This window comes from Mytilus trossulus, chromosome 12, assembly GCF_036588685.1.
Source record: "Mytilus trossulus isolate FHL-02 chromosome 12, PNRI_Mtr1.1.1.hap1, whole genome shotgun sequence".
Classification (NCBI taxonomy): domain Eukaryota; kingdom Metazoa; phylum Mollusca; class Bivalvia; order Mytilida; family Mytilidae; genus Mytilus; species Mytilus trossulus.
Window position 1 is genome coordinate 20,442,814 of NC_086384.1, and position 17,778 is coordinate 20,460,591.

The 17,778-nt window shown below is 31.2% G+C and overlaps 1 protein-coding gene across 1 annotated transcript in view; it reads right to left on the bottom strand.

Annotated features, from left to right (window-relative positions):
• Positions 1-17,778, bottom strand: part of LOC134692292 (soluble guanylate cyclase gcy-33-like) — a 30,708-nt gene that overhangs the window by 4,929 nt on the left and 8,001 nt on the right. The window contains exons 2-3 of the mRNA XM_063552741.1: positions 3,170-3,301; positions 1,620-1,731 (exon numbers count right to left, since the gene is read on the bottom strand). Of these exons, the coding sequence (XP_063408811.1) occupies positions 1,620-1,731; positions 3,170-3,301 (244 nt within the window). The remainder of the gene's footprint in view (positions 1-1,619; positions 1,732-3,169; positions 3,302-17,778) is intronic.

A 17,778-nucleotide genomic window follows, 5' to 3' on the forward strand; every position in this document is an offset into this window, starting at 1 on the left:
CTTCGAGTGCAGTTGAAGTTCATTTGTTTTTAGTCATATAAAGGATTACCAATTGACTCTAATGCACTGCTTACATAATACCTTAATGAAGTAATGTATTAGATCAAATGTTTGTATTGATTATTGAAGATACTTTTTATCTGTCTTTCATCTCAATTTAAATCTATATAGAAACATGGAGATATTTGTTTGAACGCATAATAAAATGTATAAGTCTGTTGCTACTTTGTTGAATATGGGATTATTTTTACAAAACAACAGATTATCTGACTAATATTGCTCTTAGCATATTGATTTCTACTTGAATTTGTGTAAATACATGCGACTTCAGTAAGTGTTTAATAACAATTTCAATTATAAAACTGTATACTGTTGAATTTCCATTGGATTAATTTTGAAATTTTGACGGGTCAGGTCTTATAGCAGTCATTTGATATATAGACATCCAATACTAATGTTTTATTCTTCATGCGACCTTTTTTTTACAATATGTTCTGTAACTGACATTATCATGATGCTTGATTTCTTGATTGACATATTATTGGTTCTATTTAGGGGATGTTTTTTTTAACAAACTATCGAAATTTCCTTTGAAACCAATTGCGCCGCTCTTTTTTCCGACTTGTAAATTTATTCTGATAAGGCTGACTTCATACAGGAAGCTCTTATAAAGAAACAAAAGAAGTAAGCAATATCCTTTAACCATTCTTTTCGCTATACAGATGAAGTTCTCTTACTAAATAATTCAAAATTTGGTCACTTTTTTTGAACTCATTAACCCCATCGAAATAGGATAAAGGATACAAACAGATACAGTTAATTCTCCCTCATATCCTTACTAACATCTAAAAATTGACTATAATGGTAGGATGAAAACAAAATTTTACGACACAAGATATGATTTCAGATTCCCAATTGTGAACTTTACATTTTTATGTCGCAACATTCCATCAGCCCCTGCATACGAAGTATATATCTACGAATTATTCAGATTTTCAGGTCTTGAATTTCCTATCATGATCTCCTAGATAGAGAGTTGCTGTTCACAAGGAAGTTATTAAACCAAGAGTTGCCAATTCAATGATGACCGACAGTACATGTTTATTTTTTATATAAAGTCTGTATATTTGTTTAGGGGCCAGCTGAAGGACGCCTCCGGGTGCGGGAATTTCTCGCTACATTGAAGACCTGTTGGTGACCTTCTGCTGTTGTGTTTTTTTTTATTTTGGTCGGGTTGTTGTCTCTTTGACACATTCCCCATTTCCATTCTCAATTTTATCATAATCAAAAGTCTTCGTAAAAAAAATTAAATGAAAATAAAATGAAATTTATTTTAATTTGGTTAATTTTTTTCTCATTGCTTTAGCTTATACTTTCGTTTTCCAGTTTCCAAAAAATAACAGTGTGCACGCACTTTCATTCTGAAGCGTATCGCATTCCGCAACACAACTACCAGGAGCATGTATTTTTATTTTCAAACGATTATTTCAAGTTGTTCGACAACTTTGTATTTTTTTCAAAAAAATTTTATATATATAGGCATTATATTACTCGGCAAGTTATTAAATCGAAACAAAACATTTACCATAACAATAATCAATTTCAAATTCAAATAATACCTGTATGTATTCCTACGCGTATTTCAATATGCTCTTCCTTTTTGTGTGGAATCTTAAGCTGTTTTATTGATGCCACCAGATCTATGCCCATCGTCGCAATCTCCTCTGCGTGCTGTTATAAAACCAATAATAAGTATTATTACATTGATTGCAATGAATTACATTGATTTCGTAGTGAAATAAAAACCGATAATTTTAATTGGTTATTTCACTTGTCTGACGTCATTCAACAATAGGCGTTGTACGTCAAGATGTCGATAACGTCAGATCAAAACAAATTGTGAATGCGTAGAAAAAGATATAGTTCCTTACATTTTCAACTATAATTTCATAAAAAAAAAGCCATTTGCTAAATTAAATGTAATAAAAAGAATAACTAATCAAAGAATTCTAATATCGAAAAATATTCACCTCGTGACCGAATAAAACTGATAATTCGTGCGCGCATTCGTGAATTAATGTGTTGTTCGGTCACTCGTTGAATATATTTTTTCCATTTGAATTCTTAGATAAGTTATTCTATTCTTAATCATAACAAAGCTTTTTAATCGAATAAACAATCGAAATTGCTTAATTATCAAATTATTAAAAAAATCATATATCGACAAATATTCACCACGTGACCGTATTCTAGTGTGGCTAGTGTTCAAACCAGGTTCCCTCAACAATGTTTTCTTAAAATGTCCTGTACCAAGTCAGGAATATGGCAGTTGTTATCAAATAGTTTGTTTCTATGTATTTTGGCATTTGTTTTATGTTGCAGTTCAGTGTTTCTGATGTTCCATTCTTTCCTCTTATAGATGATGTGTTTTTCACGGTTTTTGTTTATGACTCGTATTTGTTTTCCATTTAACGAGCTATGACTATTGAACAGCGGTATGCTATTGTTGTCCTTATTTTGGTCAACACCAGATGATGATAATTTTTGTTAAATTTGAATTTTGAAAAAGAATGTAATGTATTAATCAACTAAATGCAATTTCAGTATTCCTTTCTAAGGCGTCGATAGAAACTACTTTCTTATTCCATGTATACACTGTGCCGATATCTGTGATTATATATGCATACGCCATACAACCGAATGCAATCCGGGGGGTTTAATGACAATTAAATTTCAAGGTAAATCACAAAAGCTTTTTTTGAAAATGTGAAAAAAAATTAGGATTTTTTTTAGGTTATTTAATCAGTTAACTAAGCTATTTAAAAATACAAACTTCATAAAAGTCCAAGGTTTAGTTTAGTTTAAACAATATTTTATTCAAATAAATTGAATTGGATTGGGCAACAGGCATAGCCTATGTAAGCCCTCTCCACAAGGTCCAAGGTTAACATTTGTAATCATATGAAAATAAAAATAAAAATGTCTTCAGTTATATTATACATTGCAAACGCCATGTTATAAAAAGAAATATGGGTTTTCTATACCTTTAGTTAATCAACCAGTGTTTTTTCTATTCTATTTATAACCAAATACATCTGAATATTTCTATAATCAATTACCTTTATGCATATCTATACGAAAACATATAAACGTTTGTATATTCCCTTACCTTCAAACCATTTCTATTCGGAACCCCACTGGCTACCATATATGCATCACCAATGGTTTCTACTTTATACACGTCATAAACATCTATACGTTCATCAAACATGGAATACATGCTGTTTAAAAATTCAACAACCTGTAATGTACAAGTATGTGTCTTGATTATCCTTGCTATTTTAAAATGTAATGGTTATATTTATAAATTTACTGTTTACAAATTTTTGAATTTTTTGAAATACTAAGGCTTTTCTACCTCAGGCATAGATTACCTTAGCTGTTTTTGTCAAAGCTTACAGGAATTTTGGTCCTTAATGCTCTTCAACTTCGTACTTCATTTGGCCTTTTCAACTTTTTTTTATTCGAGCGTCACTGATGAGTCTTTTGTAGACGAAACTCGCGTCTTGCGTATATACTAAATTTAGTCCTGGTATCTATGATGAGTTTATTTATCAAAGTAACATTAAACAAGATTATAAACAATTTGTTTGTTTAAATGTAAATAGTTATCAAAGGTACAAGGAGTAAAATTTAATACACCAGACGCACGTTTCGTCTACAGTAGACTCATCAGTGAAACTACGATCAAAAAAGTTATAAAGCAAATATAAAATACAAAGTTGAAGATCATAAATGACATAAAATCCAAAAAAAGTTGTGCCAAATACGGCTTAAGTAATCTAATCCTGGTATCAAAGGTATCAGGATTATAAATTAATACGCCAGACGCACGTTTTGTCTTTAATTGAATCATCAGTGACGCTCATACAACATAAAAGCCGAACAAAGTACCAAGCTTTTAATTAGTAACGTTTGGTCTTCATAAGACATTTATACAAACAGTCATATCTATATAGATATAGGAAAATGTGGTGTTAGTGCCAATGAGACAATTCTCCATCCAAAACAACAATTATGAAAAAACCCATTATATGTCAATGTACGGCCTTCAACACTGAGCCTCGGCTCACACCGAACAACAAGTTTTAAAGGATCCCAAAATTACTAGTGTAAAACCATTCGAAAGGGAAAACCAACGGTCTAATCTATATAAAAAACAACGAGAAACACGAATAAAATACATAAACAAACGACAACTACTGTACATCAGATTCCTGACTTAGGACAGGTGCAAACATACATGCATATCATACTGTTAATCTTAATTTGACATATATAAAATTATTTAATTTTTACAAGGAATTAACCATTCTTTCCTACCTATCAATGGTCAATAATGTCGTTCGTTAATTTTTATTGGACATAATTCTCCTTAGCAATTATAATACCCCTCTTCAAAATGAAAAGAAAGACTCGTGTATGGTTTGATGCGTCATTGGGTTTTTATTCTTTACCTATTTTTAGCTCACCTGGCCCAAAGGGCCAAGTGAGCTTTTCCCATCACTTGGCGTCCGGCGTCCGTCGTCGTCCTGCGTCCGTCGTCGTCGTCCGTCGTCGTTAGCTTTTAGAAAAATCTTCTCCTCTGAAACTACTGGGCCAAATTAAACTAAACTTGGTCACAATCATCATTGGGGTATCTAGTTTAAAAAATGTGTGGCGTGACCCAGTAAACCATCCAAGATGGCCGCTACGGCTAAAAATAGAAGATAGGGGTAAAATGCAGTTTTTGGCTTATAACTCAAAAACCAAAGCATTTAGAGCAAATCTGACATGGGGTAAAATTGTTTATAAGGTCAAGATCTATCTGCCCTAAAATTTTCAGACGAATCGAACAACCCGTTGTTGGGTTGCTGCCCCTGAATTGGTAATTTTAAGGAAATTTTGCTGTTTTTGGTTATTATCTTGAATATTATTATAGATAGAGATAAACTGTTAACAGAAAAAATGTTCAGCAAAGTAAGATTTACAAATAAGTCAACATGTCCAAAATGATCAGTTGACCCCTTCAGGAGTTATTGCCCTTTATAGTAAATTTTAAACAATTTTTATAAATTTTGTAAATTTTTACATATTCCACTGAAACTACTGGGCCAAGTTCATTATAGATAGAGATAATTGTAAGCAGCAAGACTGTTAAGTAAAGTAAGATGTACAAACACATCACCATCACCAAAACACAATTTTGTCATGAATCCATCTGCTTCCTTTGTTTAATATTCACATACACCAAGGTGAGCGACACAGGCTCTTTAGAGCCTCTAGTTTTTATTTTGTTCAATTTAAACAGACTATAAACAAATGATAAAGTACACACAGACTCTTATGTACTAAACTGTCATTACGTATTTTAAAGACCTCATGTTTCATCAACTTACGTTTCAAGTTTTCTCAAGATAAAGGATTCGTGTCATTACGGTTCTTTAACTTCTTCCTCTTTTTAATTTTAATATTAAAAAAAACTAGTAAGACCGGTATACATATAGTCATTACTACCATTAAATATTGAAGATCAGTGCTATTTTTATAGAACAAATTTTGTATGTAAAAATAAATTAATTGGCAAATGTCTTTCTATTTGCATGGCTTATATTGCTTCATTAAAAAAAACATGGTGCACTTTCATTGCATGTCAGACATATTAAAGATAAATTCATCACGATTCATACAAGGAAGTCATGTTTCACCGTGTTTGTAACAACCTTGAAAATATCAGTTAAAAGGCTTAAAAATTACTGAGCCGAAATGGAGTATTTACTGCCTCAGGCATAGATTAACTGAGCTGTATTTGACAACACTTTTTGGAATTTTGGATCTCAATGCTCTTCAACTTCGTACCTTATTTTCGCTTTTTTTTTAAATGTTGGATTCGAGCGTCACTAATAAGTCTTTTGTAGACGAAACGCGCGTCTGGCGTATATATTAAATTTAGTTCTGGTATATATGATGAGTTTATTTGTTAATAAGCCTTCACCGGGAACGCTAAAATGTAAACATTCGAAACCAGTCTATAAATAAGCTAATTATAGATACCAGGATCTATATTTTTGCAATACAAACTACCGTTAAGAGATATTGATGTATAGTTGTATATGAATTCAAAGATACTTCGTGACAGAAAAACACTGATAATTAACCAATGCACTTCACGGATTCGTGAATAAATGTGATGCCCGGTCACTCGTTGAATATTTTTATATATTTAAATTCTTCGATTATTTATTCTTTAAATGTGTAATTATCTGGAAAGAACAAAATAGTGAAGACTAGACAAAAGAAGAAAAACGAATAAGAAGTGGTATACATTGCAAAAAAGGAAAGTGATATTTGAGAAATGAGCACCGCCGTGTAACGCTACTCTTATATATTACTGGGAATCAGATGAAGTTAGTATACACTGAAGATTATTATTGCATCTCCTTTTAAATACGTGTAATGTTCTTAAATTTAAACAAAACTGAACAATGAAATATCAAGGAACACCCATAACTATATCCCCAAAACCAAAAGATCAAATTGCTTTTACAGTCTAAAGCATCTATGAATCATTTGATGTTTGATAGTACTATTTTAGTAATGTTACATTAACGATGTATAGCTCAAAATAAAGGCACGATAAAAAAGTAGTTATGACATTAAATGTAAATTAGATGCATACATTCCTCTTCCATTTACTATTCTTCCCAAGTATAAAACTGTGTCGGTCATTTCAACACATAAAATGCTTACTTGATATTATAAAACGAAATTATAAAAAAGAAGATGTGGTATGATTACCAATGAGACAACTATCAACAAAAGGCCAAAAATGACACAAACATTAACAACTATAGGTCACCGTACTGCTTTAGTTATTAATAACCATTGCGTTTCAATGAAACATTGAATTTTTTTTTAATAAGACTTAAGAGACCATTTTATTTATCAAGCTATCTCAACAGATACGAGGCAAGTTTTTGAAATTTTGGGTTCTCAATGCTCTTCAACTTTGTACTTGTTTGGACTTATAACTATTTAGATCTGAGATGTTTTGTAGACGAAACTCACGTCTGGCGTATTAACTTATAATCCTGATACTTTTTATATCTATTTACACTACTGGTTTGATAACACTGCTGGTAAACATTTCGTCCCCGAGGATATCACCAGCCCAGTAGTCAGCACATTCGTGTTGATATGAATATCAATTATATAGTCATTTTCATAAATTTCCTGTTTACAAAACTTTGCATTTTTAGAAAAACGAAGGATTTTCTTATTCCAGGCATCGATTGCCTAACCTGTAACTGGCACAACTCTGGGGAATTTTGGGTTATCAATGCTCTTTAACTTTGTACTTGTTTTGCTTTATAACTATTTAAAAACTGAGCATCCCTGATGAGTCGTTTGTAGACGAAACGCGCGTCTGGCGTATTAAATTATAATCCTGGTAGCTTTGATAACTTTATAATGATCAAATGTAAATACATCAAATATACGTTTTTTCATCGAGATGGCGTTCACAAAATATACATTGACCAGAAAGAACCTGATTGTATGATAAAATTTGTTGGTGTTGAATATCACGGTCTTTTCCTTCGTCGACATGATTCTGAAGTTATTTATAGAAAACAGTACTTAGCTTCATAATTTACTAAATATCCAAAGTTTATTAGAATTGAAGCATTATATACTATGTTTAATGTATAACGAAATATTTTTAAAAAGCGACTTTCAATTTATATTTATATTTTACTAATAGTTGTTTGTTAAAATACTTAAAAAAATATTTTAATGTGTTTATATAATATAATATGGCCTATTCATTTCAAGTTTAAAAAAATGCTAAAATCGTCATTTCATTGTTTATGTATTATACTTTGACCTCATTTTTCTTTTGAGCGTTATCAATATATTTTGTAATCCTGTAATCTTTGGAACCTACAAAATATTATAGTATCTGTCCAAGAATACTGTCCATCAAGCAGTTGAAACATACATTGGAAAAAGCCTTTTAGAAATTGTTTCTCATACATTTCATTTTATAAGATACAAGCAAAATTTAAACTAAACCGGTTCCATTCATTATAAAATATAAAAAAAAATAACGGAAAATGGCATTTGACGGATTATCGCACCCGCTAGCTGATACCACATACAAGAATAAATATACCAAACGTTATTTGTCTTGAACAAGCTAGAATGTTAAAACTTATGTAAAACATAGCACACCTTACATAAACTTCATCTAATGAGCATTAATTCACTTGAATAGTTCAAAAGCCTCGCCTCTTTTATACATTTGCATCATTTGCCTTACACGGAGGTTATAAGGTATTTTACGTTGATTATCGTACTAAACATTCAGCAGGACGAATGTTTGATGTTTAATTAACGATTAATGGACTGTAATCATTAATTAAGGCAACATTAATTTACCGATGTTCAATCTGGTTTATTCTAAAACCCGCTGTTAATGAACTTTCCAACCCATTTATCATGTAAACCTGTCCTTGATATGTTCTTATATTAACGCACTATTTGTCAGGACAAGGAAACGTAATATAGTATGCAATATATCATTCACATGAATTTTTATTAAAGAAATCCATTAAAAAAGATGCTGTTTAATTGAAAAAAACATTGTCAAAGGAAATACATAAATGTCTCAATGGAAGAAAACGTTTTCATATAAAACTAAAGCACTATTTTACAGTTAATCAAACACGAATTGTTTGTTTAGTTGAAATACATTTCGAGTTTATTTTGTACATAAAAATGGGACTAAAATGCGATGTATGTATAGCATTTATTCGGTGTCAGTCCTGGCTCGTGTTGAAGGCCGTACATTGACCTATAACGGTTTACCTTTACTTAATTTTTCTTAATTGTTATTTGGATGGAGAGTTGTCTCATTGGCACTCACACCACATCTTCCTATATCTATATATAGCGTTTATTTTTGAGATTGCTCAAAATTATTTCGCTAGTGCTCGTCAAATATCTACTGCGGTTAATTCAGTTTTGTTTGGACAATTTGCTATTCAGCAATCAATCATTGTCTGCCTAGTTTGTGGATGAATCAACAACATACGTATTGACTGAATCTAGTGGCGGATCCAGGAATTTTCATAAGTGGGGGCCCACTGATTGACCTAAGAGGGGGCCGCTCCAGTCACGCTTCAGTGATTCCCTATATAAGCTGCCACATTTATTTCCAAAATCACCCTCTGCTGAATAGTTACTAGGAGTTTTTAACTTACTGCCACCGTGGACGATACCTAATTCAATTTACTCGATTTAATTCAAAGACTGAACATTACTTAGTTTTTATTTAGTCAGACGTTTCAGATAATTGTAAGATGACCGTTTCGGACTTCAATATATTTTGAATCATTAGTCAAACACGAACTGAGAATTCTATGGCATGAAAACGAAAAATGACGGAAAAATTGCGGTTGATCTATGGAGTGACAAAGGGTTATCAAATATGTTAAATATGACAACGTAATGATGATATAAAGCTCGTAGCCAGGAATTGCCAAGGGGGGTTATTTGGACTCACGAACTCAACTTCAACAGCCACAATTTGAACAGAACATTGACTTTCACAGTACTTATTTGTTTTCAAGGAGAGTGTCGGACTAACACCCGTACCCCTCCTGGCTACGGGTATGATATAGTGCCTTTACAAAATAAAATATAAAGTTAAAATCCAATAACTGTGGCTACTTTCTCCAGAAAATAACATACATGGTACAAATTGTTCTGCAACAGTTGTTCATTTTGACAAAATCAATGTCTCTTCAGTGCTGCTTTAGGCCAAAATATCAAAAATTCTAATACCAAATACAAATGCCGAGGAGCTAATAAATAATCCGAAAGATGTTCTTAAATACAGTCAAATCCGGAGATAGAATAAGAACATTGCATAATGATGATGATTTCTTAATCTAAAATGAAAACAGTCCTTAATTTAAAATGATAAAAGTCCTTAATTTAAAATGATAACAGTGTTTAGCACTTTCAAATGAGACAATGTTGTTGAAATGAACAGAACAAGCATGTTACCACTTAATTCATATTTATAGTTAGTATCTGCAATAATGTTGATCTTAATGAATCTGAAATCTTTGATCTTTCAAAATATGATTTTTTACCGCGTCGGTAATGCAAATTTATGAAATATCGTTCTCATAAAAACTCTGTTTAAGTCATTTTTTCAAAATAAAATACAAACTGAGAACTACAAAAAGAAAGTACCGAGATTTTTATATTACGTATTCAGATTATAAAACAATATATAATAAGTTTATAAACATGTATAAATATGCACTTAGAGATAAATCATACTTCATTAGAACACAAATTACACACTGAGATGATTAAAACGAAATTAACAGAGGTTAATTGTATTCAGGGCATCAACTGAACAGTCAATAACGATCAGAGTATATATATGAAATAAAACAAATTTAAATTATCAAGTTGATTTCTCTGTGTTTGGGGTTTGAACTCATACTTATCAATTTTGTTAAAAGAAGCATTGGGTGATTCCATTAATATTTCTATTCCGATTTATGCATTACAAAGATTATTTTAATCATATACTTACTCCATGTATGCTAAAACTGATTTTCTTTTGTATTTTTGTTTAAGGGAGATACATGGTATACCGCCATCTTGGATTGTACAATCACAGTAAAACATCGGTCTAGTTATTTGCCTAGATCTGCAAATTTGGAGACAGATTTGCAATTTAAAGGTTAGACTGTTTAATGATATAAAGAAAACTTGGTAATTTATTGTATAATCCAAAATATTTAAACAAATATCATTTTTTTGCTTTGAGAATCATTTAAAAAAAATGGTCCATTTAAGGGAAGATAACTCTTTTAGTATTGTTTTTATACTGGAATGATAGGACATTTATTCTTTTTACTTGTAGCAAGAAAACAAGTTCGGTGACACTATTTTTTCTTTTTTTTTCTTAAAATATATTACATAAACGATCTTTTCACAATTTATTTCAAAATTCTATCTCATAGATTATTATTTATGCACACACATGTGTTTTTCCATGTGCACTCTAACCAAATTTATGCAATTTTCAATTACTCATAGCTTGAAAATAGCACGGTGACCCATACTTTTTACTATATTTTTGAAAAGAGCATAGTAAAATCTTCATTTTGGTTAAGTATAAGAAAATTCTGTCTCAAAAAATATTTACTTATGATCTGCCTCAAATGCTATCAACATTTTGACTGATATATATTTATCTTGTGTAAAAATTATAATGAAAAGATAAAATATAAAGGGTACATGTATACAGTAAAATAAAAAAAATACTGAACTCCGAGGAAAATTCAAAGCGGAAAGTTCCTAATCAAATGGCAAAATCAAGTGATGAAACACACCAAACGCATGCGTCTGAAGGATGTGGATTAGAATATGAAATAACATCCAGCAGTTAATAAAACATTACTGTAGCTCTTCCGTTGTAGGAATTGCATATCGTGCATTTTATGAGAAATTTTCGCAGATGTTCATGGAAACGTATTGTCGTTGTATTTTTTGAGTCACGTGATTGTTTACATTTCTAAGTATTACATTCTCGTCCTTTATTCTAAACAACGCTTATGATGCAGGATCAAAAGGAAAATTAGCAAATATGTATGATTTTTCCTTTCGTACATATTTTGATAAGTTATTACGAACAAGAAAGTGTAAAACATTATCATTTTAATTCATCTTTCTGAGACAATAACAGTTTAGATACAACTGGTTATATAAATATCCTTAAATGCATTTTCTAAAAATGATTTTTCAGAACTATGTTAACATGAGTGCATTTTAGTAAACTTTATTATTGACAATATTGCACGAAATATCCGTTCTTTGCTATTTTGAGTAACGTGTTTTTCATCTTAGTTTAACATGCAAATAAAATTTCCGGAGCTCTTTTAATAAGTCACGGATGTTTTTGCAGAGTCAAGTATAAATTCTAGGAATAATCAAATTTACCTTTAAAGCATGACTTTTACATCAAAATCAAATAATCAGCCACAATCACATTCAGCAAATTGCACAGGATCATTAATACGATTATACTAACAATAATGATAAAATTACGTGATTTTAAAGATGAACAAGATTTTAACATTGTTCATTTGTTAATTAGCTAGTTAATTGTCATTTATGATTCACAATTATTAATCAATTATACAATTTTTTTAATATTGGTTTAATTTTTATGAATTCAGTCTTTTTTGATAAATAAATTCATATAAGATACTAGTATATGACCCAACCTAACGAACGCAAAATGATAAATGAGACTGGGAGCATCGGGAAATATGACTCTTTAATTAAAACCAAGTATTTCGTTAAGTAATTTCATTAGGATATACAAGGTTGACTAAAGCACATTTAGGGAGGCACGCGGAAGTGCTTCATAATAAATATTTGTACACAATGAAAGCTTATATAAATAAACTGTTAACAAATCTTTTGCCTTTGGAAAATCTAGTGCTTTTCTACCTAATGAATAGATTTCCTCATCTGTATTTGGCAAAACTTGTAAGAATTTTGGTTCTCAATGCTCTTAAACTTCGTACTTTATTTTGCCTCATGACTTTATGGGACTCGAGCGTCACTGTTGAGTTTTTTTAATGTAGACGAATCGCGCATCTGGCGTAAATACAAAACTTAATCCTGGTATCTGTGATGAGTTTATTTACAACCAATAGAATTACTAAAATTGAATTCGATTTATTTTTGAAACACTGATGCCACACATTAGTCAACGAGTTCCAGTTTGTGTCGATTTCAGTTATGTTTCCCTTATAACTCTTGTTGGAACGGTTTATGTTAAGGAGAACAACCATGTTGCACTAGTCGTGCTGATAATATAATTACACATTCGATGATTCCGGTTGATCTATCTTTATCGATGATTTCATTATCAGGAAAATGGGAAGGAATCGTGGCTACGATGATTGACAAGTTTTAACAGTTATCTGTGACATAGATATTCGGCTAGGACCAATCAAATCATGATGCCGTCCATAGATTAACAAAGGGATGACTTCTCCTATACTCGAACGGGTTTGTGATTCAATAAGTGTTTGGTAAGCGGCAACTCATCATTATCTATGACACCTTGATAGTGCATCTTGAAAATCGTTTGAACTTGGAGATGTTAATTCCATATGCAGTCGCTTTTGATATGTTACAAAGATATAAAAAAAAATCTCAATACTAAAGCTGAAATTATGTATTATGTCGTATATTTTGTTCTCAACCAAGTGACTTACATTGTCAATTTCTAAATGTCAGTGGGGAAATAAGAGAGACTTAATTGCATCGTTATGTCCTTTATTGCAAGTTCAATGGTAAAAATGCATTACAATTATACACAAAACTAAATCAACTTATGACGGTACATTATCGATATAGCCGAACAAGAATTAAAAGAATTATACTAAATAGATGAACTGAAACATTTCAAAGGTAACACATTATATATTGTAATTAATGATTTCACATCAAGTGGAGACGTATCCAGATGAGCTGATACATTTCAATGGAAGCAAACGTATAATTGAAGTTATTGAAAGCAATGAATTAAGAAAGATTTTTAAAAAAAGATAGAAAAAACGGTAATTTAAGAAGGGGAAAAACATCTAAGACTAACAAATTAAACACTCCTCTGTCAACCAATCATGCCAATGTTACAGATAATTTCAAGAAAAATAGAGAGTAAAACCTTGTTGTATAGCTACATGTCGGTCAACTCCTCATTTGTGACAGTTAATAGTTCTGATCTATTGTCGAAATATGCCTGAGCAACCCAAAGAGACATAATAACTAAATGTGACAATGTATTATTGCTAATAACTCATCATGAATGAATAAAGGAACACGATATTAACTTCAAATTCAACTTATAAAACGTTTGTTTCAAATGAGGGAAAGCAAATTTCGTGCTACAAATTTCATATGTCTGTAAAGATAAATTTCATTGATCATAACTTCATACAAAACCGAGCATGGTAAAAAAAAAACCAAAGGATAGCCATTATAAAAAAAGCTTTGTGTTTAATAAAATTGAGAATGGATATTAGTAATTTGTCACAGAATTGACAATCCGATCAAAATAAAAAAAAACAGTCGGAGGCCATAAACCATGTTTTTGTTTGATAGAATTTGGTTACTAGATGCAGTGGTGTCTATAATATTTCTATGTAGAATTAATAAAACAATCTTTATGCGGGATATTACTGCCTTATTTTCCAGAACACTGATATCTAGATTATCTTTTATTTTCACGAAATTAAAGAATTCATTAAAACACCTGTATCAAATAAGGAATATGGCAGTTGTTATCAAATATATAGTTCCTTTCTATGTATGTTGTATTGGTTTTTGTTTTTGTTGCAATTCAGTGTTTCTGTTGTTCCGTTATATTCCTCTTATTGTTAATGTGTTTCCCTTGGTTTTAGTTTGTGATCTGGATTTGTTTTCTGTTAAACGATCTATGACTTTTTAACAGTGGTATACTACTGCTGCAATTATATGTATATATTTTCATATAAAAACTGATCACCTTGCATTTGTTGAGATCAGTCACGATGCTACTTCGCAACGATTATCGCCGCATTACGCCACTCTTTATTTGGAATCATGAAAGGAAAGCCATTGCAGTGATGATTAAACAAAGACTGAAAACTGATAAATTTATAGAATTGTCTTAATAACGACCCTTACATGAGATGTGTTTTTAAAAAACAAATTATCACTGAACTAGTATATATTTGTTTAGGGGCCAGCTGAAGGACGCCTCCGGGTGCGGGTATTTCTCGCTACATTGAAGACCTGATGGTGACCTTCTGCTGTTGTTTTTTTATTTGGTCGGGTTGTTGTCTCTTTGACACATTCCCCATTTCCATTCTCAATTTTAAATATATCTATTAGCATCATTTGTCTGATAGGTTGTCAGACGGAATATTGTGGACCGATATAAAATACGAAATACAACAAAAAAACCTAATAATACACCAATAGACATCTTATTGAGTAGACCACTGATAAAGCCAGAAACAGGGATTTCCCCCCAAACACGACAAAAACACCGGGCCTTACAGGCATGTTCAAGGGTAAGCTTGGATGCGCTATTTAACTCCACTTCCTTTCCTTTGAATAGTTTCAACTGGAAATCAACATGTGTCTACAAATTTAAACAGTTGATTTATCAATATCATTGGCTTCCAATAGTTACATAAAAAGGTATAACGCTCATAATTAAAACAAGATAATACATAATTTCCTTATGTTCAAAGTACTTAAGTATTCAATTTCCTGTACACATTCTAAAAAACTAATATAAAAAGATCCATGGGAATCCCAACATTTCAAAACGTCATGACAAAATCTGGCTATTATGGAAAAATAGGTAAATTTTTCGTGTCACCAAACTATTTGTTCAACACAAAATAAAACAAAGTATCAAAATAAAGTGCACAAAGTTCATTTTGTATTTTTTTTAACATTATGTCTGAATATCATTTTATTCATACTTTACATATGAATGTTATGTAAACAGGATACATTTGTCAATGTTCTAAGACGAACTTTCTTCACATCAAAGGTATAAACATACTTATAGATAGATATATATACCATATAGTTTGATATTGAACTGTCTTGTTGAAATTATATCAATATTACCATAAGTAAGATTTCAATACATCATTGATTATTACTCCAATAAAGGAAGTGTAAGTTTTATATGAAGATGGGTTTAAATATATATAGAGAAAATTGATATTTCTTTATCACGCATTCTGACAGTTTACCAAATAAAAAAGAAACAAATTGAAGGCTTATTTTCTAGCAATTAAAAGATAAATCCTTCGTGCTATTTTTCATTAAAAGAAAATAAAACAAAATTCACACATGCACTAGTATCGATCAAAAATCAAAAATTGCCATGCTTTCAAAATTGCCATGCTTTCAAAATTATCTTAATATGCAAATGCTATGCCGGAAAGATAGATTTTTATTGATCCCATAAGACGAAGATATTTGCTCTCGATTTTCACATAAACACAATGAAGCAAAAGGTACAAATTGGACAAACAAATTATAAGTTGAAGAAAAAAGGACAATGCCTTTGCAGAAAAGAAAAAACAGCAATCTACAAAAAACTATGAAAAAGAGTAAAATGACCCCCGCCAAAACTGGGAATAATACAACCATGTCCTAAAGGTGCCGCTCCATTCATTGCACCCGCCATGTAAGTATAATTGCAGTGATGGAGCGCATTCGGTGATATCAAAATTGAGTACATAGAGTCAATTGGATTGTAGCAGGTTCTATATTACTCAATCTGTAGTTCATTGAAATTTGTTATTTATTTTCCCCCCGACATACTGTAGTCTTTACTTCATGAATGTATAGCTCTTAATCACCACTGTGACATTCTGGTATTTCGTCTGACATTTCTTTATTATATCGTGCTGTCGACTTTTACGTTCCTAACGTCGTAACTACAATCCCCTTCCCTATTTACGAATGTGACCTATCGAATTAGACTACATACCGGGTCTGTACTAACAAAGTCAACACGACGGGTGCCACATGTGAATTAGGATCTGATTTCCCTTCCGGAGAACTTGAGATCACCAAAGTTTTTTTTTGTGGGGTTCGTGTTGCTTAGCCTTAATTTTTTCTATGTTGTGGTATGTGTACTATTATCTGTCTGTTTGTCTTTTTCATTTTTAGCAATGGCTTTGTCAGTTTATTTTCAATTTATTAGTGTGACTGTCCCTCTGGTAGATTTCGCCCCTGTTTTAGTTTTAAATGAAAAAAGCTCTAACTAATAACCATATTAGTAGGGCGAGCGACACTAATTTACAAATATAAAAAAAATAATAATTCTAGTAGGACGTTTTCTTTCACATAAGGTTTCAATCGATGTAGATATGCGGTTACGATTTTATGCACATATCTTATATACTAGTACTTCAATTTAAATGAAAAACACATAATGATGGTAACGATTGTCAAAAGCCATCTATTTGCCTAAATCATTTATTCTTCCAAAAAATAAAAATTAAGATGCGTGAACATATTTCCTTAAAGTATGTTCAAATAAACCATAACTGCTTGTTGATTAGCACACAACTTATATCGATTAGGTTGTCATTGTATCATGATTTAAGGGTTCCAATCCCGGATCCCGCTTACTGTTTTGTCAGATTCCCGTATCCCGCTTACACTGTGTACGTAAGCAATTCTCATTTTCTGTCATTTCCGGGGTCCCGCTAGACCTCAATTCCCGTTTTCACGACACCAAATTTTGACTTTCACGTTTCACGCTTACAAATGTCTCAATTTGTTCTCCTTGTCAGTCGAATTTTAGTAAGTAACATGATTTGATAATACTAGTATGTATACTACACTTTAAATGAAAGTTTAATCTACATATTACATGAAAAACAGATAAACTATTTATATTAATGATATTCAGATAACATGTTACAATTGCTCTTTTGTAGTCTAATTTCTTCTTCTTTTAGTGAATTTGTAATACTATCTATTCATTTAAACTTATATATTTTATATGAAATTTACAGTTTTTTAACTAAACATTCGTAACGATAATTTATAGGACTACGGCTATGCAAAACTCGAAAATGTGCTTACTTGTTTATTCGAGCGTAAACGATTAGT